Raw genomic sequence first — 27225 nt, 5'->3', positions numbered from 1 at the left:
ATTTGTTAGCTATCATGTTTACAGTCAGATCAAACTGTAGTTAAACCCCACTTCTGCTGCCCCTTGGTAGTCAGGTGACCTAAAGCAAGTAATTTAGTATCACAAACCTGTTTTTTCCTTTGGAAAACAAAATGCCTACAGCACGGTTGTGACGTCAAAGTGAACTGATATGTCTGTATGTTGCTCCTTCCCTGTGAATCCACCCAGACAGGGATATCAATCAGACAGGAAATTGGAGATGGGAGTCTAAGTTTACTGTTATAATGATGATGTCATCATTTGAGAAACATGAGTTCCAGTCAGTCATCATTTTATGTTTGTACACATCAGTAGCTGATTTTTTTTTCCCTTCTCTGAGGGACTAAAGAGGATCACAAGGTTTTCTCTGATTTATATGAGAAATAATAAATCGAAATAACTCCCGAGGTATGCCTTAAATTAGCTACCTATGAAGAATAGTTAACTTTTAAAAATCTTTGTGTGTGTATGATGTATGCATTCATGTATGTGCAGGCAGGCATGTGCCTCATTGCACATGTATAGATAGGTCGGGGAACACCCTGGGATGTCAGTCCTCACCTTCTGTCTTGTTTGCAACAGGGTCTTGTGTCTGCTACTGTGTAAACCAGCTGTCTATCTCGTTATAGGAGCACTGGGGGCTTCAGATATGCACTACTGCAGCCAGCCTTATGTGGTTCTAGAGGTCCGAATTCAGACCTTTATACTTGCATGATAACTTCTTTTATGCCCTGAGCCATTTCCCCAGCCTGGTAGCAGTGATCTTTTCTGGAAAACTCTATAGCTATGTCTTCTAATGTGTGTGGTTTGTGTTCTTCCCAGTGGACCTGCTCGGCTTATTAAACTGGCGTTCCAACTCTCAGAACATTAAACACAACCTGAAGAAGTTGATGGAAGTGGACGGGGGAGAGATTGTTAAGGTATGCCACTCTGTCCATAGACGCAAGTGTACCTTACCGTGTCACTAGTTCAACCATTTCTGTTCAGCCAACTGCGAATCTAAAACTTAGTATCTGCATGACTAAGCCGGTGTGCCAATCTTACCAAAATATTTATTCACATCTATTCTGTTAGAAAACAGTGACAACCCATTGCATGTCGCAGGATGAAAGCCAAATAACATCTGTTTCTTTTACCTGCAGTTTTTACAGGATACACTAGACGCACTTTTTAACATAATGATGGAAATGTCAGACAACGAAACATACGACTTCCTTGTGTTTGATGCGCTGGTAAGCGGTTTAGCATAGTAAACAGTGTTTATTCTTTGAAAGCTCATTTTTAATGTACCATGAATATCATCAAGCATAATTATTTGTGCACATCTCTCTGAGAATTTCTTTAGCCTAAACTCTGAGAAGTCCAATTAGGAACTAACACCCACTCTTCCAAGCTCTTATTTTCTATTTGATCTCACCTTTTTTTTTTTTTGACACACTTTCACTTTCTCATTAGGGAAAACAATGGGTTTAATTACATTAGAGATTGGCAGGCACTTGAACTTCTTTTATCACTCTCTAGCCAAAGCCCAGGAGAAGCCCTTGATAAAAAACAATGTGTGTCCTTGTCCAGCTATGTCAGGGGGGCTGCATTCACAAGTCTGCAATGAATCTTAGTATCCTTATGGATCAAGTTTGTCACACAGCGCTTAAGCCTATTCTAACAACTGAAACTAGAACAGTGATATAAACCACGCCTCCTTTCCTCACTGTTAATGGGAGTCTAGGACAGGATTTTACCTGAAGATTGGGGCTGAACAGGTATGTAGATTGCAATGTGCGATGTTTGCCAGCATGGGGAAACTAGTCTTTTTTAGCAGCAGGTTAGGGCATCAGAGCTAATGTTAGGAGTTGGAGCCAGGTTATGCTGTTATCTTGAACTGAACTCAGTCAGTCATGGTCTGGTTTTCGAGGAAAAGAGGCCAAGTAGAAACCTTGGAGATGAACCCTAGCTGAACAGGGCAGCTGGCTCTGAATTCCAAGTGCCTCTTTAATAAACATTGACCCTTTGTATACACCATAGCCATAAGGTGGCACACAGGGAATAAACACAGGGAGACCAAACTCTGACATTCACGAGGTATTCATACTCAGCTTGCGGAAAACCTCATGAGATATTGTGTTAGTTTAGAATTACCACACACTACCTTCTCTGTCTTCCTTCCCCTTTTTTTGCTGCTCTTCTGTGCCTCAAGTCACCTGTGCACCCCTTTGTGACATTAGCTGCCTATGGCCAATGGTGATGGCCTGGATTGGTTTACCCATAGCAATATTCTGGACATGTATAATCTGTCTGTGTTAAGTGTAAACCCGAAGACTTCAGCTTGAACCGAAACGCTGCAAAAATAATTAAGAAAGAAAAGGCACCTAGAGGTTAAAGTCTTGCTGGTGGGCAGAGCATCTGGTTGTGCAGTGCTGCTGTTAATGCTGGCCACCTTTGGCAGGTCTTCATCATCTCACTGATAGGAGACATCAAGTTTCAGCATTTTAACCCTGTACTTGAAACCTACATATACAAGCACTTCAGTGCCACGCTGGCACACGTGTAAGTATAACTTGGGGACTGTTGGAGTTATTCCTGGGGTTGGACAGTTGAGAAACGAGGAGCCTTCATGCACCCTCAGTGTGGCTGGAGGGTGGGACTGCGTTCTAAGCATCTTCCTGGAAAGAGGCCATTTGAATAATGTGTCAGTGGAATGAGCTGTTGGACTCAGGCCTTTCCTTCGGGATAAGAATAAATTTCTTCAAACCCCAGTGTGGGCACTAGGGAGATGGTACAGTCAGCAAAGTGCTTGCTGTGCAAATACGGGGACCTGGGTTTGATCCCTAGGACCCAACTAAAAAGCTTAGCATGATGATGTGTGCCTCTAATCCCGGTACTGGAGATGTGGATACAGGGGGATTCCTGGGGCTCGTTGGCTAGCTAGTTACATTGAATTAGTGAGCTCCTAATTAGAGAGAAACTGTCTCAAAAATTAAAATGGAGAATGACCTCTGGCTTTAATGTGCTCATACACATACACATGTACAAATGCATGTATAGACACAAAACCAAGAAGACAAAACCCAAGTGCATACGATGGGGGAGATGAAGACAGGCATAGAAACACTTGGCCAAACTCAGGAGCTTATGAATCAGATGTCAGTGAGATGGACATGAGGCTCCAAGGGGGTCCAACAATGAAGTAAGAAAAACCAAGCCTGGTAGAAAGGCAGGCTACACAATCAGCCCTACCCCACAGTGCTTTGGGGGAACCGACTGCTTGTAGGACATTAGGAGATTTGCTTTGTTTCCTTTTACCCAAGAGGCAGTAGTTTTAACCTTTTGTGTAGAGCAGCCTCCTTTCAGTATGCAGTTTGTGGTTGGCTGACCAGAGGAACGAACCTACTGTGTTCACTTTGCTTCCCCTGCGGTGCTCAGCTCCAATGTGGCCCCCCAACCCCAATTCAGGAATTCCAGTTATTGTGCTGAGTGATGGGACATACCATGACAGGAATGTAGCTGGATTGGTTAGCTGTCTTCTGGACAGTGGCTCATGCCAGGTGAAAAATGGAGGTTGCTGTCTCACCTGGTCCCTCAGGTGTTTAGTCCCAAATAAACACACAGATGGAAGCTCTAAACAGTTTAATAACTGGCTACCTTTCTATTAATTATTAACATATTTCTATTAACCTATGTATTGCCACATGGCTCTGGCTTACCTGTAATCCCCATGTTATTCCTTCGGCAGCATGGTGTCTCTTCTTGGCAGTTTCTCTCTGTGTTCCTCTCCCTCGCATTCTCCTCTGCTGGAACTCCTGCCTATACTCCCTGCCTAGTTAGTGGCCAATCAGTGTTTTATTCATTAGCCAATAAGAGAAACATATACAAAAGGATATCCCCCATCACCATGTCATATGGATCACTGCTCCCTGATTTGTCAGGCCAGATCATTGTGCCCCTGGGTGTTTTCTAAACTAACCATTAATGAAGATACAGAATCACAAGTCATACAGAGGGGTGTTATGCAGCATACTCACCAGTTAGCCTTAAGATCAGTGAGTGCCTCGTGGGTCAAGAAGGCAGCTGACACACCAGCCTTTGATGTATTTCCACCCAGCACCTGACTTTGCAAGGGGTCAGCAGTATAGCTAAGATAGTTGTAGATTATAGATCCTAAGTACACTGAGCCAAATGAGACCCTGAAACAAAGTTGAATTCCTGATTCTCCTGCCTTTACCTCCCAGGGCTGGGATTACTTATCTCCTAAGGGAATTTTCAGTAGCCAGGGATGCAAGACCACAACTCAGCACATAGACAAGGCCAGTAAAGAGCTCAGGGTCAGACACATTCCTGCCAGAGAGGGGCCAGTTAGCACTCTCTTGCCTGCAGTGTTTATTTGCAGCATTTGATTAATTTTCCATATTTCCCTTGGATTTGGGGTGAATTTGAGAGGGGGTGGTGGAGAGAGGGATTGATTTTAGAACAAAAATAATTGAAATATAGGTGCCCTCAAAACTCCGTGTTACCCTGGTACCATGGTTCTGGGGAAATGACTCAGTTTGTAAAGTACTTGTTCAAGGCTGAGGACCAGGGTTCAATCAGCAGAGCCTAGGTAAAGAGGAGCACTGTTGAACACTTTGTAATCCCACGCTAGGGAGTTGGAAATGGGCAGATCTCTGGGGTTCATGGGCCAGCCTAATCAAAACTGTGACTTATATTCAATGAGGAATTATGTCTGAAAATACATTGTTGTGAACATCTGTGGTTGGCCTTTTGCCAGCACGTGCATGTACATATACAAATGATAATAAAATGTAAAACTATATAAAATTCTAGAAGACGTTTGTCTATTGGCATGTTCAGAACAATGGATGATATAGAGTCAGATTGAATCTACTTTTCTCATCAGTGAAGACTTCGTCTGGTACCATGTTGATTTTAAAGGGTTGAGGCAGGCTGGAAGGAATTAGCTTAGGCAACTGCCATAGCAAGCATCATCTGACCTTCACAGGGCATCAGAAGATATCTGCTTTAAATGCCAGAACATTAAAATAATCCCCGGAAGGCAAATCCCTTCAACTCTTTGATTCCCTTTTTCCCCCTTTTCATGTATGTATATATGTGGTGTGCCTGCGTGTGCATGTATATGGGTACGTGTGTGTGTGTGTGTGTGTGTGTGTGTGTGTGTGTGTGTGTGTGTGTGTGTCATTTTCATTTGAAGGCCCAAGGCTGATGTCAGCCACCTTGCTGGATCACTGCCCCCAAACTTGTGAATGTACTAGTTTAGTTAGATGACTTGCTTCTGGGGTCCTCTGCCTCTGCCTCTGAGCACTGGATTACATACAAGTGAGCCACTAGACCCACCTGGCATTCACTTGAGTTTTGGGGATCCAAACTCTAGTTCTGATGCTTGCTGCTTGAATAACAAGTGCTTCCACCACTGAGCCATCCCCTAGATCCAACTCTGTCCTCTCCTGAGCCTTCTTTTCAGTTCCACCAATGGAAACTTATGCCCTGAGGAATTAATTACTCCTAAGTTTTCCCAGTATTTCCAAGAAGGGAAGTGTCAAAGCTAGGCAGATGTGAAAAAAAAAAAAAAACAGTAGTTTGCCTGTTTGGGGCATATTTGAGTGTGTGTACTTGAAAGCTGGGCCTTGGGCTTCCCAGTTTACCACTGTCTGTTTCTGTGCTGCATACCCTAAGGCCTGAGCACAGTGTTGTTGCCCATGACAATGTTTTCCTACCATTTTTTTTAGGAAACTCTCCAAGGTACTGAACTTTTATGTGGCTAATGCTGATGACCCTAGCAAGACGGAATTGCTCTTTGCTGCTTTGAAAGCCCTGAAGTACTTGTTTCGTTTCATCATCCAGTCGAGAGTGCTCTACTTGAGGTAATGGTCTCAGGAACAGGATGCACTTACCTAGATCCCCTTGTTCCTTGTCTCATTTGTATTCAGCTTTGTGAGCAGTTGATTGGTCATCGGATAACCAAACTTCAGGTCTTTAGAGGTGGATTAGGAGACCACTAGAGAAGGTCCACGTGAGGTCCTTCTGTATCCAGGACTCATGGGTGTAAATGGCTTGAAATGCTACTTGTTCTAGACATCTTGATTGGTGATGATGGCTGACTTAGTTAGGTTTTTTGGGTTGTTGTTGTTGTTGTTTTTGCTTTTGTTTTTTATTGCTGTGAAGAGACAGCATGACCACAGCAACTTTTATAAATAAAAACATTTAATTGAGATGACTCACTTATAGTTCAGAGGTTCATTCCATTATCATCAGGATGAGGGCCATGGCAGTACACAGGCAGTTGTGGTGCTGGAGCTGAGAGCCCTACATCTTGACTCAGAGGCAATAGGACGTTGGCTGACATAGTGGGTGGTATCCTGAGCATATGAAACCATAAAGCCTGCCCCCACAGTGACACACTTCCTCCAACAAAGCCACACCGCCTAATAGTGTCACTCCCTTTGGGGGCTATGCTCTTTCGACCACCACTATGGCTTTTAAAGAGGCTTGGGTCTAATCCAAGAGTGGTGGCAGCACTAGGAGAATTTGATTCATGAGATAGTAAACTCTGGCTTTTTAATGATGGGTCATCTCACTTCCTGTATAGAAGATGGGTTGTGCAAGGCTGGGAATGAAAGGGAGTAACCACTAAGAGGCTGCTCAAGGCTGAGACACTGGGGTTCTGCCTCAGTGCTGGGCTGATTCAGGAGGAAGAGCTGATTGGATGCTTGTAGGACTTAATGGGGGCAGCAATAGACAGAGAAGGACCCTAGACAGTCTTGAGGTGGAGGTGGGCAGTGAGTGTGTGCTGCAACAAGAGCTGTTAAGAACAGAGCAGAAAAATTAAGTGTGTTCCATTGGTTGATTTTGAGCCGCCTTGGAAAGACTCAGAGAGCTTTTCTTTTTGTTCATGTGTGTATGTGATAACTGTGTTTGTACATGCATGTGCACCCAGGACATACATACGGAAGCCAGAGGACACTGAGTGATCCTCTCTATCACTTTCTGCCCTATTCCCTTAAGACAGGATCTTACTGAGCCTGGAGCTCGCCAGTTTTTGGCAAGCCCTGGTAGTCCTCCTCACTCTGCCCTACTCGAAGACCCCAGTGGTGGAGTTAGAAACTCATGTGGCCAAGCCTGGCTTATTACATGAGTGTTGGGGATCTGGACTCAGGTCCTCATATTTATATAACAAGTGCCCTTGCCCACTAAGCCATCTCCCCACCCCAAGTTCTTTACAAATTCTTTGAGTTGAAAACTACCAGTTATCACCTGGCTTAAAAATATGGAGTTCATACTTCTTACTGTATTACTTAACCAAGATGTTGAGGACTAAAAGCATTTACAGGTTTCCAATTTTGGGAGGATTTTGGAATATTTGAAGGCATATAATAAGATATCTTAGGGGTGGGACTGGAATCTATACACAAAGTTCTCCTGTTTCCCATATGCCTCTTGTGCATAGCCTTAAGGTGGTTTTATGTAATTTCTAGTCCATGTACATTTTGACAGACCCCTCATTTTGAGGTCAGATAGGAAACTTTACTCATGGCTTCATGTCAGCATTCATAAAAGTTTTGGTATTTTGGAGGGTTTTTAGATTTTGGATTTTTAGAAAGAGCTCAGTGTGTTCTGGTGAATGATGGAGACCAATAAAAATATGTATAAATGAGTATAACTGTGCTTGAGTGTGTTCATATATTCACATTCTCTTAAACCCTCCCTTGAACACTTGGTGGAGTTGCCATCAATGACCGGGCACATGTTCTGCACAATGACTTTCTGCTATTTTACCTCCTGCCAGCAGTGCCCACAAACTGCTAGAGCCAAATGCATCTCCAGGCTCAGACAGCTCCAGCTGGCAGTTCTGGTTAAGACTGTGTCTTAGGACTTTACCTACAAACCACTACTTTGCTCTTTTCATAGTCTTCATGACTTTTCAGTCTTTTAGGCTAACTTTTGGTCCCTTATTATAAACAGTTCTGGGGTGCCCCCATGAGCTGTCTCTGCATGACTGGAGATGGTGACCAGCAAGGCACTGACCCCTAGTGTTGTTTTTTGAGACCACAAGTCTACTGTAAATTTTCTTTCTTATTAGATTTTATGGTCAGAGTGAAGATGGAGATGAATTTAACAACTCAATCCGCCAGTTGTTTCTTGCTTTCAACACGTTGATGGACAGGCCTCTAGAAGAAGCTGTCAAGATCAAGGTCAGCCTGGTGACCTTGTGGGTGGCCCCTTATGGAGATGTGACATGGTAGGAGCGGAAGGTCAAATATGCTCATGGAGAGCTGGAGAAGTGTAGTAGAATAGTCAGAAGTAAAGGAAAAGTGGGTGAGGCTGTGGCCGTTAGATTGCTTGCCTGGTGTGCAGGAGGTTCTGGGTTCTAGTCACAGCACTGTCAAAAAGAAACACACAACAAAAGTGAATATGTCCACATTTGAAGTTTTATTTGCATTTGTATCTTCAAATGTCAACTGGCCAAAGTCAGGCCCCCTCTTTAGACTCCACATGAACGGCTGTTATAAATCTTGCCTGGCCCTTTGATTTTAACAGACTGATCCCTCTTCTGTCACAGGTGGCAGTTTCTCTTCTCTGTTACCCCCAACACACACACCCGCCTCCTTCCAGAAGTACAGTCGCCACTGTGAAGCATTAAACCCTTGAGGGCTCCAGTTTGAATGTTATTATTCCTTCTTTGCTTTCCATGTTGACTTGGTAGGAGAAACTTGAATTACCTTCAAAAAAAAAATGTACTGTAAATGTGCATAGCTTTTTGGTAGTGAAGACCAGGGCCTGAGCCTCCTGCATTTTCAATGGAAGCTGGGAGGAGTTCATTCACCAGCTTCTCATTGGCAAGGGCACCTGCTTCCAGTTCCCTTTCTAAACCCCAGGTCCTGCCCTTTCCTCCTGGGCTGCAGCAGTATATTCCACCTTTGTCTTCCTTAGCACTGACTGCCTTTGTGCTTCTTCCAGGGAGCAGCTTTGAAGTACCTTCCTAGCATAATTAATGATGTCAAACTGGTGTTCGATCCCATGGAGCTCAGGTGAGTAGCAGAACACTGTGTCTCGAAACTAACAGGAGCAGCCCGATGCTGGACAGAGCCTGGCCGCTACATACAGCGTGTTAAAGGAACACCTATTTGTGCTCAGTTCTATGGAAGAGATAAAAGAACACACAAAGCCGGCCCCTGGGAGAAACTTGCACTCTCGGAGGAAAAAAAAAAAGCTATGCAAAAGAAAGGAGCCTAGGGATGCAAAGTACAGTGGTCCTTAGAGAGGAGATTTCCAGAAAAGGCATTTCGCAGAAGCTGAGGGTTGAGGGCCTGGAGAGATGGCTCAGAGGTTAAGACACTGAGGGTTGAGGTGGGCTGGTGAGTGTGGTTTGTGTGACTCTCAGGGGCAAAGTCAGTTCTAAGTCAGAACCTCTGGGGAACAAGAATGTTGGCCCGAGAGATGCTCTCGTATCAAGTCTTAGGTTATCGTGAGCTTTATGGGCCTATTTCTGCTCAGCTGTCAGACTGGAGATGTGCATAAGGATGTCTTCAGCTTGGCCAAGTGAGCACACTAACCCCAGGGCTTCTCTTCCAGCGTGCTTTTCTGCAAGTTCATTCAAAGCATTCCTGACAACCAGCTGGTCCGGCAGAAGCTTAACTGCATGACCAAGATAGTGGAGAGCAGCCTTTTCCAGCAGGCAGGTAAGTCTCCTTCTTTCCCAAATGACAGAGGTTATTTGGGGAAGATGTCAGACCCCTTCCACTTGACCATATGTGCGCCAGAGTGGTTTCCTGTGGTGTTACAGCAAGCATTTCTGTGTCTGGTGAGTCTAACTCAGATTAAATTCACTTATTTTAACACGGGACGCATCTGTTGAATTGAATATGACACTGTGTTTGCAACACATCTCTGTAGGGAGACACCATAGCCACGCCTCCTAAGGGCTGGCTACAGGTGTGCCCCACCACGCCCATCAGGGTGTGGTCAAGGTGATGTCAGGGTGGCATGGTAAAGGTTTAAAGAGATAGGGAACGCACATGGTAGGTCTCTTCTCCCTATTGCTTCAACTTGCTCTGCTTTCCTGCCAGTTGGCTAGGTGCACTGTAAGTAAGGCATATTTCCCTAATAAATATACCCAAACCCTATCTGCTTACGTATTGGTGAATCATCGGTTTTATCTGGTTGTCGGAAGTGGGATATACATCTCTGTGATATTTCTTGTATTCACGAAAGACCAAAAAACTGAAGAAAAAGGCATTAACAAATAAGTTTATCAATGATATTTTAAAAATGAACTGTTAAGAAGAGCAGGAAACAGGTGCCACAGCTTCCGCCAGGCCAGGCTGACATCTGTGACAGGCCGTGCTTACCCGCCTGTGTTTTGTTTAATTTGCGTTTGGTACTAGCAATACCCTTGGCAGATTGCTGGTTCTAATTTTTCTATATTTATTTAATTGTTTTTGCTTTTTTTTAGGGCAGGGTTTCTCCATATAGCCCTGTAGGTCAGACTGGCCTGAAACTCACAGAGATCCACCTGCCTCTGCCTCCCAAGTGCTGTCAGGTGTACGCCACCATAGCCAGCCCATTTTGCTGGACCTCTTGGGAAAGCAGTTTAAGAGGATGAAATTGGTTTAATCTTTCTTTTTTAGTCCCCTTCCCTCGTGTGTGTGTGTGTGTGTGTGTGTGTGTGTGTGTGTGTGTGTGTGTGTTTGTATAAGTGCCCAAGGAGGCCAGAATTGGTGTCTGATTCCCTCATCTCTCCAGCCTAGTTTAGTATCTCTGATGTTACTATCTTTTTTTGTTTTTTTCTGAAACAGTTTCCTCTCTGTGGTGCAGGCTGACCTCAAACCCTCGCTCTTCCTGCCTACTCCTTGTGTGCTAGAATTGTAAGCACGTATCATCATACCCAGCTAAATAGTTCTTTTCTTTTTATTTTATTTATTTACATTTTATCTGTGGTTGTTTCTGGTGGTGGTGGTGGTAGCGTGTGTATATGTCTGTGTGTGTATACATGCATGCACATACACACTGTCACACATACATAGAGATCAGAGGAACTTGCCCGACTCCATGCTCTTCTTCCACTATGTGTGTTCTGGGGATGTAATTCAGGAGCCATCTGAGTCTCTAGTTAGATACTTCTAGCGAGGAAGTAGAAGAACCGGTGACAGTCACGTATGTAGTGTCTGGAGAACTTGGGGTCGTCCTAATGAAGAACCATCATGGTGGAGATTCCAGAAGAAAGACGTGTGCAAAATGTGCTAGTGACGTACAGGGGAAGCTTAGTGTGCACAGAGATTTGATAATTGTCTCTGTTAAGTGCAAACATTTCTGAGAACATTACTTTCTTTGTTTTTATCTATTTCCTGTAACGTAGTGCTCTAGTAGGCACTAAGACAAAACAACAGCAATAAAACAAACTAGAGGAGTTGATGGTGTAGAGAATGTGCCTAGTGTGTGCCTAGCATGTGTAAAGCCATGGCTTCAATTCCTAGCGCCACAAATCAAGAAATAAAAAATTTTAAGACAAAATTAGAATGGGGGAGCGAGTAGGCTGAGGAGATGACTAAGAAGTTAGGAGCACTTGCTGCTTTCATAGAGAACTCAGGTTCGATTCCTGGTACTCACATGACATCTCAGCCATCTGCAACCCCATCTCTAGGAGATATGATGCATTCTTCTAGCCTCCATGGGTTTCTGCATGCATTGGTATACATGAACTCAAGCAAGCACACCCCTACACACACACACACACACACACACTATCTATCTATATCTATATCTATATCTATATCTATATTTGAATATTAAAAGCGGGATAAATTGTTACATAATTTATACATTGTTAGGGCTTCAGTGTGTGTCTCAGCCATAGAGGGAGGGGCCCTCCATTAATCCCCAGCATTGAACAAAGAAAAAAATACGGTCAATGCTTGCATCTGCCTGTGGTGGGAGTTTCTTAAAGTTTGAACTCCAAGGTCAAGGTTGAAGCTTCACACCTAAGTCTGTGTGTTCTGCTAGCTGGGCTGGCTGCAGGGTGTTCAGAGAAAAGTATAATTGCAGAGAGAGCTAGTGGGTCTGCCGGTAGTTGCGTGTGAACTGCTGTGAGAGCCACTGTGTGAGCCATTTTCTGTTCTTCTCCAGAGTGCAGGGAGGTGCTGCTGCCGCTACTGACAGACCAGCTCAGTGGCCAGCTGGACGACCACTCGAGCAAACCTGACCACGAGGCAAGCTCACAGCTTCTAAGTAACATCCTAGAGGTGCTGGACAGGAAGGATGTGGTGAGTCCAGGCCTTCTCGATGGCCTGAGCCTCTGCTGGTCCCTTTGTACACAAAAGGAAACTCTGTGGCCTTCCTCATCTCAGGCAATGTAGGAGCAATGAAGGAGTAGAACAAACTGTTTCCTTTTTAGAATGAACTAAAGATGCCCCATCTCACATTAGGTAGAGATATAAGCAAATAACTTACCGTGAGAGGACTCGCTGGGCTGATTTCCCTAGTTGCCTTACCACTGAGGTCATTGGCAGTGCTCTTATGGACTCTTAAGTTGGTCAGGTGTGATAGTACAGCACTCAAGAGGCAAAAGTAGGCAGATCTGTGAGGTTGAGGCCAGATTGATCTATTTAGTGAGTTCCAGGCCAGACAGAGCTTCTTGGTAAGACTCTGTCTCAAAAAGCAACCAACCAACCAAGCAAACGAATATGTATGTGCAAGGGTGGGGAGATGACTCAGCAAATAAAGAGCTTCCTGTGCGAGCATGAGGACCTGAATTTAGGTTCCCCAGCACTGTCATGTAAAGACAGCAACCCTCCCCCCCCCACCCCGGGGGCTCACTAGCCCAGCCACTCTAGGCAAAATAATGATCTGTAGATCCAATGGGAGACCCTGACTCAGCAAATAAGGCAGTGAGAAAGAGAAAAGTACTGGCCTCCACATGTACATGCACACATACCCACATATGCATGGGTAAGTGTATGTATGTGTATGTGCATGCGCGCACACACACACACACACACACCTTAAAGAAAGACAAGAACTAATTTCTGCTAAGACACACTGAGATGAATTTCCTGCAGAAACCTCTTGAGGCTCTGAGTTGTTTTGTCTTCTCTGTGACATTGTTACTGTCTCTGGAGCCCTTTGGAAATGTTTGTATTTTTGGTGTTCTCTCTGAAGTAGCCCCCAGCCCCACCTCTTATAAACAGGAGCAGACCCTGCCTGGATTTCCTGGATCCCACGTTCAGGCCCCAATGTAGATGCTGGGAAACTGCGTGTTCTCTTGAGCCTCAGTGGTACACAAGAAAAAGACTCACTCCAGTCATCAGGCTGTGTTCCCCATGATGGTTGCTGGGGGAAAGGGTTCCCACAGGGCAAAGACCCACTTGGGATTTTTGGCCTGTGCTTCTCAGCAGTATCTTTAGATTCTACTCTATCAAAGACACAAAAGATGCTCACACTTTGTCCCACAGCCCCTTGACTAGGTCAACCCACCAAGGCCCACCTTATCCCAGCTTGTCATTCCTGTGGGTGCTTTTGTATTTTTTATATGCCAGTGTTGGCCCCAGAAGCATGTGAAGGTACCCTTGTTTTCTCTCATTAAACCCCAAACTTGTCTTTTCCATTATCTTTGAGTCCCAGTAGTTCATAATCCTGGTTGTACAGTTCATTTGATATTTATTTGTGATAGGTAATCCTTCCCCCTTTTATCCTTACACACACTTATAGAAACCACATTATAAAGTGGAAAACATTTTCCTGCAATGCTGTGTTTGGGAATTGACAGTGGATTAAAAAATAAATGCAACCAGTCATGTGGTATACATAGCATTTTTTTTATTAAAGTAACTCTTACATGGCAGCTCATACAAGGCCTGCACAGGTTCAAGCCAAATAGGGTCCCAGCACTGAGGGGGCACACGGACTATGGGCTCCCACCCCTAACCAAAAAGGTGCAATTGATACCATTGGCAAAATGGATGCCCTGAAGCTGAGTGAGAGTAGTGTCAACTATGGGAAGGGAAGGAATTAGAGCATGTGTTTGGCACTGTTTTGAGTTTGAACAACTGAGTCCAGTAAGAGCACTGTTACCTTTCTCTATTCATGGTGATGAAAACTAAAGGTCAGCGAAATAGAATAATGTCTCAGAGTCACATGTGACTGCTAGACCATCAAGTCCTAAAGTAAGGATGCCTCGTCTTGTAGAACACACCGATGAGTAGGGAGCCTTAACAGACATCTAGTTCCTGGAAGTTCTCGAAGCCGAAAGCCTGAGGTCAGGGTGTCAGCATGACTGAACTCCAGTGAGGACACTCTTCAAGGCTCATGGATGGCCACCCTCCCTCTGTGTGCTCTTGTGGTCTCTACTCCATGAATACATGCAGCAGTAGGCAGAGAGTAGAACAGCAAATGTACACCCCACCCCCACCCTGCTTGGCATCTCTTCTAATGAGAGCACTAATCCTGTCAGATCAGTACCTAACCCTCGTGACTTTACCTTCCAGAGGTCCTCTGATACTGTAGGGTGTTAGGGCTTTAATATTTGTGTCGAGAAAGAGTACAGAACATTTATTGCACAGCTAACCCCTAACCTTGAGTTTTGTTTTTTGGGGGGGGTTCTTTTTGTTTGGTTTCTGGGTTTTTTTGACCCTGCACAGAAGCAGCAAGAGCTTGGTGCTTTTTCTTTCACTTCCCATGTGTGTGCCTGACTGTCCGGGGTACCTGTCACCTGCTCTGCATCATTAGCTGGGAGTGATGTCACAGCGGTTTTTCTCCTGCAGGGCCCCACTTCAACCCACGTGCAGCTGATCATGGAGAGACTGTTGAGAAGGATCAACCGGACCGTGATTGGGATGAGCCGCCAGTCTCCTCACATTGTGAGTCTCCTGGTTAGCCCGCACTGCAGGCACAAGGTCTCACTCCATTCCGCCAGTGGCTCCCCATATCATAGTTCTAAGCATTTCTCGGCTTCTATAGGAGCTTTCTGCCCCAGGTTTGGTTGAATTTCCTTCAGGAAAACAAACCACCAGGCCCTTTTAGTTCCAAGGAAAAAGAGATGTCATCAAGAATTTGTGACTGGTGTGTTTTTAGAAAGGTGGGTGCCCTATCTGTCATGCCTAAATAGTTGTCAATAAAGGGATAAATTGATGCCAGAATAATGATGAAAAGCTAAATGGTGTTGAGATTAAAGTAAAAAAGCTTCTATTGATTGCACTGAAAGCTGAGGTTAGATTTTAATTAGAGGACTGTTCTGTATGGTCCAAAGAATGATCTATGAGAGCCAGGTTTTGATTTTGAATGGTTGACTTAATTATGAATAAATAGCAAGTAGCAGATTGTGAGAAGCAGCAGACAGATAGCAAGGTATCATCAAATCAAGAGTTTACAGCGTCCAGCAGAGGTGCCTGGAGTGGTCCTGTTGAGAGAGCAAAGGTAACATCCAATAGGAGGCTCCCAAGCATCAGCAGCAATTAGCTTGTGAAGTTGAGGCAGTCAGCCCAGAGCTCTCGGAGAAATTGCTTTCTCTCCATGCCTGAGCTTCCAGCTTCCCATTCCCTCTGGGGTACTTCTTCCAGCTGTTCTCAAGGGCACTATGTGTGTCCTAGGGATCAAGCTGAGGCCATCAGGTTGGCAGCAAGCACCTTTACCTGCTGAGCCATTTCACTAGCCCAAGTATATAAGGTTTTCAGCAACCTTAATTGTTATTTGTCTTTTCCCTGGCACAGAATTGGGTGCATGGGCAACCTGCCCCAGGTAAAAGGGTTTTTGGAGAATACTTTAAACAAACAGGCCAGAATCTAGACAGTATTGTGAGTTCATGGGTACACCTCAGTGTCCATCATGGTGTTTGGCTAGTCTTGTATAATTGTCCCTTTTAGCTGAAATGACCAGCATTTCTTTGAAACCTGCAAAAGTTGGCTGAAAAACCAATGAACTAATGAGCCCTTGGCTGACTGGGTGGTTTAGAAATAAGTGTGTTCAGTGGCCTTTCTGCCAATTGGTACCAGCGCTTTAGATATTTAAGGGACAGTTCTCATCCCCTAAGTCACACAAGCATGAGTGTGAAAATAAGTAAGATATATATATATGTGTGTGTGTATGAACAGTCAAAGTATATGTAACATAAAAGAATAATTAAAATCATATTAGACAAAGATGTGTCTATCTGTCTATGACTATGCATGTGTACATATATGTGTATTTGTTAATATGTGTGTGTCTGTATGTGTATCCATTCCTAAGTAAGACAGAACCAAGGGAGTTTGCAGGTAGAATTTTGACTATATGGTAAGACCCTTACCTTTCTGTAAAGAAACTGAAGATTTTTGAATTAATATAATTTGGAAAGCAAACGAATAGTTTGGGAAAAAAATGTCTTTCATTTGCTGCAATACCTTCAAGATAAATGTCAAATGAAATGAAAAATTCTATGTGAAAAGTTAAATACTAGTACAGCCTCAATAAAATATAAATGGATATGTACCTGATCCTATAAGAAAGGGATTCTTGAGTTTCCAAATAGTAAAAAAGAAGGAAAACTAGAATTTTCCTGATAACAATGTAACCCCTATATTTGAAAATAGGTATATGAAGTCAAGGTCATATACCACATGTGGATGACTTATATACAAAGACTACTGTAAGCCAATAATAAGAAGATATTGTTTTAGTTAAATAAGTAAAGAATGTCAACAGATGGGATGGGGCATAGCTCAGTTGAGAGAATACCTGCCTGGTCTGTACAAGGTCCTCGTGTTGATCCCCAGTGTGGAATGAACCAAGCATGGCTATATGCACCTGTAACCCAGCAGTGGGGAGGTGGGCCGGGAGGGTCTGACATTTAAGATCATCCTCCGTTACATAGGGAATTACTTGGAGGTGAGCCTGGACTACCAGCAACCCTTTCTATTATTATTATTATTATTATTATTATTATTATTATTATTATTAATTTTATTTATTTTTGGTTTTTTTGAGGCAGGTTTTCTCTGTGGGACAGTCTTGGCTGTCTGGAATTCACTTTGTAGACCAGCATGGCCTCGAACTCACGGAGATCCATCTGCCTCTGCCTCCCAAGTGCTGGGATTAAAGGCCTGCAACACCACTAGCCAGCCTCCTAGTTGAGATCATAATGCCCCTACACCTGTTGATGGCATGCCTGGGGTCTCGGGGTTTCCTAAATCACACTAGGATGTGCTTGAAGTAGACTTGCAAAGCACATGCCTTTAGACCTTTGGAAGTAGTGCTTCCAGTTCTAGGTGTCTTTGTAGAGCTCAATAGGGAAAAAAGCCAAAAGTTCATGATGCCCAAAGTCGTCTTCATCAGTTACCCTATGGAACCTTGACTCTGCTTCTTTCCTTGCAGGGCAGCTTTGTGGCTTGCATGATTGCCATCTTACGACAGATGGAGGACAGTCACTACAGCCACTACATCAGCACCTTCAAAACCAGACAGGACATCATTGTAAGTTGTCTGCTCTGGGTCTTGGCCACCCTAAAGTTTGTTTGTTTTGAGACAATTCTCGTCTAGTAGCCCAGACCAACGTCAAATTCATCATCCTCCTGCCTCATCTCCTGAGTTCTGCTAGACCCCTCTGAAGATTTCTTAATGACCGGTAACTGAAGCTGAGCATCACGAGTTCAAGGCTCCCTTCCCGTCCACTGCAGTGTGAATGGCTATCCACAGGGGCCACAAAAAGGAATGGATGCTTATTTCAACCTGATGACATTTAAATAAGAGTTCAACAACCATACTGAACAATCATTACATATGGACTTAGTGTGGGCCCTTCTTCTGAAACACTTAGGACATCTTTTTGCTATGAAAAAGTTTTTAATCCCATTTAAGAGGAGGTGTTGATTCCTTGTACCATGCACGGAATCTCTGTGGCTGAGTGTGCTGGTTCCTCTGTGGCTGAGTGTACCTTCTCTTTCGGAGGAAGTGAGCAGGGTTATCCCTCTGTCCTCACAGCATTTGGAAATGATCTCCTGTTGCTTTTTTTTTTTTAAGTTGTTTTTATGGATTCTATAAACATGCATCTAAGGTCTCCTCGGACTGTTAGTGGAATTACGCTGTCGATGAAGACGTTCTCACATGTGCTGAGCAGTGGGCTAGACATGGGTGCATTAGCAAGCTAATGCTTGCATGGTTCCAGTCATCCATGGCTAGCTCACTCTTCTTTATGCTCTAGATCACTAGTTCTCATCCTGTGGATCCTGAACTCCTTTGTGGGCCGCATATCAGATATCCTGCATATCAGATATTTATATTAAGATTCATAACAGTAGCAGAATTATGGTTGGGTGGCGGTCATCATAAGACAAGGAACTGTATTAAAGGGCTGCAGCATTAAGAAGGTTGAGAACCAGTGGTCTGGATTTTTCTGCTTTCTACCCTCATCTTCCTGAGCATGTGTGGCTGATGCACCAAGGCAGATACCGTTCCCCCACAGCTTCCCCCATCCTCCTTCCTACATTGCCCGCATGGTATAGACAAAAGAAGAAAATGGGGAGAATTTATCATTGTTAGTACTACAGCAGCCTTCATATTGTTGGTTCACGTGGCTTAAGCGGGGAGCTCAAGCAGAGGCAGCATGGTTCAGGACCCAGCCATGTGGATATGTCTACAGTGACCTGGAGCAAAGGAATGCAGTCAGAAGAGGGGAGGTATAGGCTAAAGCAGCATGTGCTCTCCTTCAGGACAGATGGTGTAGCAGATAACACCTGTCTCAACTGTGACCATTCTCAGTTCTTATATGAAATTTGAAACGAGTTACTTGATCTTGCTAAACCTGTTACCTCATCTGTAAGATCCAGTCTACACAGAGGATTAATGTGAACACTGAATTAAATCCATGTGTGGAAATGCCTAGCCTTGTGCTATGCTTGTAGTCAAAACCTATGAAGAACAACTGTCTGTAACAATATTTCCTTTCTTAAGGACTTCATGAGCATACCCTAGTGAGTTTTTTTTTTCTTTTGTTTTTAATGGAAAGCAGGTAAAGTGGGGACATTCTGAGTAAACAGATGGACAGTTTGGATCCACAATGCAAGCATAGCCTGGGTCAATATCAGCCTGGGTGATAAGAGTGTCTGTCTCAAAATTGATGATACACTTACATATCATCTCATATACAGGTAGGCAGATGAAGGAAAGGTAGATGATATGTAGGTAGGTAAATAATGGATAGATAGATGGGAGGGGCATCCTGTTCTTCCTGTGCCATGTTCCTAGCACTATACAGTGCCCGCCCCCATGGGACTGTATGCATAGTTGTTTGCAACTAGATTTTCTTTTCAGTGATCCCAGTGGAAAAAGTCTAAATTTAACTAAGTAGTAAAAATGTTTCAAAACATTTTAGGTTTTGTTTTTTTTAGCCTGCCTATTCTATTTCTGAGTTGCTTTTTGCTCACATCCTCCTCTGGACAAGGCTGGCCATTTCTACTGCCCTGTGCTCTGTACCCTTGTGTTATTCCTTACTGCAGTCCTCACAGGCCACTTTGACGCAGCCTTTTCTGCAAGATTATGGCTGTCCTGTTTGTGTGGCACGTTTATTCTGTCCTAACTAGTCAAGAAGAATTGAAGTTAGATCTGTAAAAGAGTGGATGACTTGGAGAGATGCCATTGACTGGTCTCACAGAGGGCCCGGGTTTGATTCCCAGCATCCACATGGCAGCACACAGCTCTCTGTAACTCAAATCTAGGGGATCTGACACGAGCTTTTGACCTTCTTGGACACCAGGCATACATGTGGTATACAGATATACATGCAGGCTATGTGTACGAATGCATTGACCATAATAACTTTATGGGGAAGGCCACAACTATGAGACCATCCATTGATGTCCCCAGTAGGAGTCCTTCTGTCCACTTACAGAAAGAAAGACTCTAAGTTAGCCCGTTTTCCAAACCGTTCCTCCACTGTTTTCCACAGGACTTCCTCATGGAAACCTTCATTATGTTTAAGGATCTGATTGGAAAGAATGTGTATGCCAAAGATTGGATGGTCATGAATATGACGCAGAGCAGGTGAGAGCCCATGGCCATTCTGGAGGCATTTGACCTGCTGTACATACGCCAAGTGCTTCAAACCTGGCACCTGAGAAGAGGGTCTTCCCTGTTTCCTGACCCTGATGTGGGTGCTTGGAAGCTCCCTTTCACTAGGCTACCAAGTTCTCCCCGATTGCTGTCTCTGCTTGCCTGGGTTAGTGCCCTCACCATTTTCATGGTAATCCCCACTGGCCATTAGCTCTGCCTGCCCTCTCAGTGGCTCCATGGGAACCCCTCAGCCTGATGTTCAAGGTCCTACCTGCCTTTCCAGCCACACCCTCTGTAAGCATGTGACTTTGTGCACCAACCAGACTTCTGGTTCCTGAATGTGTTCTCGGTCTCACACCTCTGCTTCTACCTGCCATGCCTTCTCCACTGTCTTTGGAAGTCAATCACCCTTCCACTCACAGCCCTTCAGAAGCATCACCTCCACTGGAAACCTCTGTCCCCAGCTGCCACTGCTCTAGAGGCGGTGGGACCCGGGAGAATGGAGCCGGTAAATGAGGCAGACTGAAATCTCATGTCATACTTTATTCAGAGCCTCAGATAGTTTATCTCTGAGGGTTAAGAAGGTCACATATGGCCGGGCGTTGGTGGTGCACGCCTTTAATCCCAGCACTCGAGAGGCAGAGGCAGGTGGATCTCTGTGAGTTCGAGACTAGCCTGGTCTACAAGAGCTAGTTCCAGGACAGCCTCCAAAGCCACAGAGAAACCCTGTCTCCAAAAACCAAAAAAAAAAAAAAAAAAAAAGAAAAAGAAGAGGTCACATGTATACAATCACAAGGACAAGCCACATGAGGCAAAACGTGTTTTTCCATATAAAGGATGGTTTAGACCTGTAATTGAATAACAACAGCAAGAAATAATGAGTAATCTGAAATAAACTTATTCCTATCTGCTACACCTGGGAGAAGCACAGAAACACGTTCCAGGAACACTTCCATGTTTTGAAGAAACTGAGGTCACAAGACCCTTGTCTTGTTTTCTTGGAGTGTTCTCAGAATTCTCCTCACACTGCTCCATTCCCGGACCGCATTCCAATACCCAGCCTTTCAGAAATGTCTGTTGATCCTTTCTTCCTTCTGGTTTCCTATATCTCTTTAAAACTCTATCATATTCTTTTTCATGTTCTCTGTTAGAGCACAACCAGATGTCTAAGAAGGGTACCCACTGCTGTGCTGCAATCTTCTTAGACCAAGACTTGGGTTTTGAGCATGACACCTATGCCAGTACCTTAGAATTGCTACCTAGCAACAGATTCTTGTCAAATAGACATGAGATGAACTGAGTAGATATACTACTGCATTACAGTATATTAAAGCTTTATAATGTTGCTAATGAGCTACACAAGCCAAATCAGTATAAGTATTGTATAGACTATGACTGTGATAGAAAGTCTCTTCCCAATTAAATGACAGATTCAAGGAAATTTTCATGAGAATGCTGACCTGTAAAGATAGCAGAGTGTAAACCACCTGCTCTGGTGTGCACAGAGCCTGGCCTTGCAGTTTCTGCTCCATCCTCAGTTAGCTTGTGCTGTATCCCCCAAGCTCTTACAATCCTTGAGAAAGACTGAGTTTGTGTGCCTCCTTCTGTAGAGTGTGCTCTGTGGCTGGCCTGCAAGGACACAGTTGGGTTATATTGACTTTCCCAGCCAAGCCCAGGAGTATTAGTCTGTGTCCAGAGCAGTAGGGGAACATCCCCAGGGGTACAGAGTTGTCTTATTCATCTGCTCTTTCCTTCCCAGAGTTTTCCTCCGTGCCATCAATCAGTTTGCTGAAGTTCTCACAAAGAGCTTCATGGACCAGGCAAGCTTTGAGCTTCAGGTAAGCATTCACCCATCTGGAAGGCCTTTTCATAGCAAAGGGCTGTGCCAGCAGAAAAAGTGGCATTTCAGATTTCATTGCTGTCAAAAAGGGGTTTTCAGGGGTCTGCCAGATTCCTAAAGCACACATTCCAAAAAGATAATCCTCCAAACAATAAAATGATTTGGTTTTTGCTACACAAAAGTAACACACATAAAAGGAAATGTGAGCAGTACTGTCATAGAAAGTATAGTTAGATGGAAATGCAAATATAGTGTTCTCTCTGATCCTCAGAGATTCGGCCAAGGAGCACTAGTGGGAGCCTGAATCTTTAGTGCTAAGCTTCTTGTTACTGTGTTCCTGTATGAGATGTTTAATTTGTGTATTTGGCACATTGTATGAGATTAACACCAACAATGAACAGTAAAATAGGACAATTACAGCAGGATACCGAAACTTAATGTGAATGAGAGTCAGTAGAGCAATCACAGCAGGATACTGAAAGTTTATGTGAGCGAGGGAGTCAAGTGAAATGCTGATGGTTTCAGACCACAGTAGACCAAAGGTCCTGAAGCATCAGGAAGCAAAACTGGATAAATGGGCTGCTCTCATCCTCGCATTCATGGTTAAGATTTTGTGTTGATTCTGTCCACACATGCATGAATGTGCAATATCATAAGCACATTGTCACCATTGTGCAAATAGCTGCAAAACAGGAAGTGGCTGAGTGTTGTGGTACACACCTTTAACTCCAGCTCTCAGAAGGCAGAGGCCCGTGGATCTCTGTGAGTCCCAGGCCAACATGATCTACATAGTGAGTTCCAGGACAGCCAGGTCTATAACGAGACCCTATCTGCAGAAATAAAAACAAACCCAGGTATCTAGTAGTTTCATCTTCATTTATTTCTTCATGTAGCAAATAGAAGGATATTTGGGTGTGTGCACCTAGCAGTATCCCAGTGCCTGGTGAAGGTACATCAGATCCCAGCTTGTAAGAGGACTGATTGAAGTTCAGGGAACATTTTGTTGGAGGCGTGCTTTTCTTATGTGTATTTTGTTTTTATTTCGACCTTTAAGCTAGAGAGTCATAACCAGAGGAGGAATGTGTGTATGTATAGTACATATACAAACCAAAATAGAAATGAGCCGTGTAACTCTTTTGGTTTTTCGAGACAGGGTTTCTCTGTGTAGTTTTAGAGCCTATCCTGGCACTCACTCTGGTCTCGAACTCACAGAGATCCGCCTGCCTCTGCCTCCTGAGTGCTGGGATTTAAGGTGTGTGCCACCAATGCCTGGCCCAAGTCATGTAACTCTTTAATGATCCATTTGTCTACTTTCTTTACTTTTTCCACAACCTAAGACTTTTTCCCAATGATGTTAAACATCTTTCATAGTATTTTTAAGCTCATTGTACTGCTGGCCTGTGATACAGTTAACTAAATTCTTAAGAACATTCAGATTTTTCCTATTTTTTGTTACCTTGAATAGCTGTGAGGGCCTTCTTTGGTTGAAATGTTTTTAAATAGCCACAGTTACTTTGTCAGGAACCAATATATATATATATATATATATATTATATAATATATATATATATCAGGAAAGTATTTACTAGTTCAAAAGTCTGGCAGAACTGGAGGGCTTTTGATACATACTGCCAAGCCACCTGCTATAAATAGGTATGTTTCTTGGCAGTACTTCTCCTATGCCCCCAGGGTAAAGAAAAATGTAAAGTTTGGACTGTTTTTTAAAGGTTAATATTAAGCCTTAAAACTCTTAGCGGTGAATAATTGAAACCCCAGAAGGAACAAGAAGTCCTGTGGGTTTTATTTGGACTTTTCACAGCGTGACTCTCCCACACGCGGGTGTTTTATCTGGATCCTCACTGGTGTTATTTGTGTTTTGCCCTGCCCACTTGATGCATCCTGCAAAGCTCTGGAACAATTACTTCCATTTGGCTGTAGCTTTTCTCACCCATGAGTCCCTCCAGCTTGAAACTTTCTCAGAAGCCAAGCGCAACAAGATTGTGAAAAAGTAAGTGTCCTTTAACGATTTTGGTGACCGTGGGGAACATGGATCCTTCTGTCTGTGTTCAACAGTATTAGGTTGTCATAGAAACAGGGACTTGCTCATGCTGTTGATGGTGTAGGTTTTATGTGTTACCACTCACTAGACCGAAATTCCTCCACATTCATGTTGTTTTATTAATGCCTGTCCATCCCCTCCTCTCCACCCATGCTATTGAGTCTGTGCCTGATGAGGTGCCCTCGCCTGGGATCTCCTGCCACCTGCTGTCAGTTTACCAAAATTGCAGACACAGTGCCTCCTTGTTCTTTTCGAAGAAGAAATAGGAAAACTCGAATATAAACTAAACCTATCCTCTAGATTCATGGCTTGGAAATCAAAATGGAATTGTATTCAGGAGTGACAAGAAGTTCAGTCACACATTTCATAGCATTCTCTCAGGTCTGTTTCAGGGTTCGCTGAGGGCCTGGAAGCTCAAAGGCTGTCAGTGATATGGAGTCTGAATTTATTACTTAAAGACTTTGAAATTGTAGCTCTGATTCCACTTGCTGTGATATGTTGGAAACTAGGCAAATTATTTAACATTCCCCACCCTGTGGTTTCTCTCTACAAAGACTGATTAACTAAGGACTAAGACTTGGAGACTCCTTTAAAAGATACAATGTATGGCCTGTTTTGTAGATTTCCCTAATGAGTAAGTAATGTGAGATGCTTATTTTTTTTAAGGAGGGTCCTTTGATCTGTCTCATGTTTTAAAACATCTTTGGTAGCAATAGGACCTCTTTGAAGACGATTTGAATTGGGTTAAGCAGCTACAAATGAAGATAATTGGTTACAAATCAGAAACACTCATAGAGGGAGGCAAGTAAAGGCGGGGTTGGTGGGGAGCTGGGCATGGCAGTACAAGTTAGTAATCCCAACACTCAGAAAGGGTAGACGAGAGGATCAGGGGTTCAAGGATAGCCTTGGTAACAGCAAATCCTAAGCTGCCTTGGGTAACATGAGGCTGTCTTTAAAAAATAATTCTAGTTAGGATTGATTCTGGTTTTTGTCAAAGAAAAATAGACTGTCGATATGTAGCCCATCTAAAAATATATGCAGAAATAAAATTTGAGAAGTAAAGCCAATCATATTATAGTTATAGAGGTGTGATTTGGGGTCTTCCTCATGAACACTTTTAGTAGAAATCAACCTACCAGGTGCTAATACATAGACATAGATATTCCTTGTTAACTTTAGGTAGCAGATTTTGGTCACGTCGGTTTACCTGATACTAATAATGAAGTTAAGTAAAACATTTTTATGCAAATGGAATGGTAGGAGGATTTGAAGTAGGATTGAAAAATAAAAATTCTGGCTTCTGAAGATATTTCCAGTGAAGAACTTGAAGAAAATAATGTTTAGAAGATCTCTCGCATGAGGGGAATTATATAGGGCAGGGATTGTAGGACCAGGTGTGGCCTGTGTTAGTTTCCCAGAAGCCCTTGCAATATCTACCTTTTAAGAGCTGCTCACTACACAAGATTTTGCTATATAGCCCAGACTGGCCTAAAATTCCCCATCCTCCTGCTTCAGTCTCCAGGGGTAAGACTATAGGCACACACTACCACAAACACAAAACTAGTTTTTAAACTTTCTCTGTGTTACATTGTCCCTGCTAACAATGCAAGGTCAGACCTGCCTGCATGAGACCTGTGAAAGAGCATTCTGTGAGGACTTACTTTAGCCAAGACATAAGTGCACAGGGCAGCCTGTTGGTTGGCCACGACGCCTTATCTATATCAGACCTCATTTATATCCACTTAGCTGTCTGTCTCTGCTTAGCGGAGACCAGAGCCTCTTCTGCTCTTCTTCATTGGGCAGCCAGCTGACATCTTCTCAGTTTGCTTTCAGCATTTGTATTTGGCCCCTCCTGTTGCAAAAGCCCCCTGTCCTCCATGTGGCTCTGTTGAAGCTTCTCTGGGTGCTGACCTCATCTCTTATGGAGCCCCAGCCTTACCTATGACCCAGAGGGATGCCCTTCCACACCAGCAAGCTGTGCATCCACTCAAATAGACCAAAATACCTGAGGATTGAGGCAGGGAGGTGGGGGGAAGGTGGTATCTTATATAATGTATACAGACATTTTTAATAATGTCTATATACATTATATAATGTATATTGTCTGTATACATTATGTAATGTATACAGACATTTTTCTTGTTATTTCCAGTGAATTGATGTAACACATATTTATATAACATTTATGTTGCATTAGGTGTTTTCCTTTTTTTTAACTCACAGTTGAAGAGTTTCACACACACACTCACACACACATACACACACGTGTTTTAACCAAATCCACCCCCACTCTCTCCCTTTCAGTTCCTCCCATGTACCCCTAAAGAACACTTTTTCCCACATAACTTTATGGGCTTTTTTTTAAACCTCCAGAGCCCACTTAGTACTCTTTGTATGTGGATGGGTGTAGGGCCATCTACTGGAAAACGGTCATCATCCCACTAAGGGTTAAATCCCTGAAGAAAACTTGACACCCTTCCTCCCTCACCAGCCATCAGCTTCCCCTAGCCCTTCAGCTAGGCTTGGGACTTGGGGACGTTCCCCTCCCGCTATCTGTCCTGGCGTTTGGGCTGGCTTAATCTTGTGCATGTGTTGTGGACACAGTTTATAGACCGTGTGTCAATGGGCTTGTTGTATCTGCAAAACATTCTTTCACAGTAGTTATCCACTGGCTCTTCTTTGTGATGCTGGAAATCAAACTCAAGGCCTTGAACATGGCAAGCAAATATTCCACCATTAAGCAGCTTGCCCAGTCTTTTGTATTAGATATTCTGAGTCATCTAAGTGATCATTTGAAGCTGTGTGTTGCTTACATGCAAAATCCCTAGCCTGTGGCTCTCAACTTGTGGGTCATGATCCCGTTGGGGGTCAGATGACTCTTTCACAGTCACATATCAGATATTTACATTATGATTCATAACAGTAGCAAAATTACAGTAATAAAGTAGCAATGAAAATATTTTTATGATTGGTGGGGTCACCAACCATATGATGAAACTGTATTAAAGGGTTGCAGCATTAGGAAGGTTGAGAACCACTGCCCTAAGTCATTCTATATAAAGGACTTGAACATATTTGGGGGTTTGGAGAGCTTAGAGCCAGCCCCTGAAATGCCAAGGAATGACTGTATTGCATGCTACTCAGTTCCCATGCAAATTTTTTTTTCTTTTATGATCTTCCTAGATACGGGGACATGAGAAAGGAAATTGGCTTTCGGATCCGGGACATGTGGTATAATCTGGGTGAGTGTCTGGCCTTGAACAGGCCCCCGCATGAATTCTTTATT

At 43.6% G+C, this 27225-nt stretch overlaps 1 protein-coding gene across 3 annotated transcripts in view; it reads left to right on the top strand.

Moving 5' to 3' along the window:
- Positions 1-27225, top strand: part of Dock5 (dedicator of cytokinesis 5) — a 184865-nt gene that overhangs the window by 120999 nt on the left and 36641 nt on the right. For all 3 annotated transcript variants that reach the window (XM_035452751.1, XM_027390260.2, XM_035452752.1), the window contains exons 19-32: positions 841-938; positions 1161-1250; positions 2462-2562; positions 5757-5891; positions 8108-8219; positions 8986-9056; positions 9601-9707; positions 12151-12287; positions 14784-14879; positions 17368-17466; positions 19937-20031; positions 21800-21878; positions 23788-23888; positions 27123-27181. In XM_035452751.1, the coding sequence (XP_035308642.1) occupies positions 841-938; positions 1161-1250; positions 2462-2562; positions 5757-5891; positions 8108-8219; positions 8986-9056; positions 9601-9707; positions 12151-12287; positions 14784-14879; positions 17368-17466; positions 19937-20031; positions 21800-21878; positions 23788-23888; positions 27123-27181 (1380 nt within the window). The remainder of the gene's footprint in view (positions 1-840; positions 939-1160; positions 1251-2461; positions 2563-5756; positions 5892-8107; positions 8220-8985; positions 9057-9600; positions 9708-12150; positions 12288-14783; positions 14880-17367; positions 17467-19936; positions 20032-21799; positions 21879-23787; positions 23889-27122; positions 27182-27225) is intronic.

Source organism: Cricetulus griseus (assembly GCF_003668045.3).
Source record: "Cricetulus griseus strain 17A/GY chromosome 1 unlocalized genomic scaffold, alternate assembly CriGri-PICRH-1.0 chr1_1, whole genome shotgun sequence".
Lineage (NCBI taxonomy): Eukaryota > Metazoa > Chordata > Mammalia > Rodentia > Cricetidae > Cricetulus > Cricetulus griseus.
Note: the sequence above shows the minus strand (reverse complement) of the source record. Positions and strands in the feature narration are given on the sequence as shown.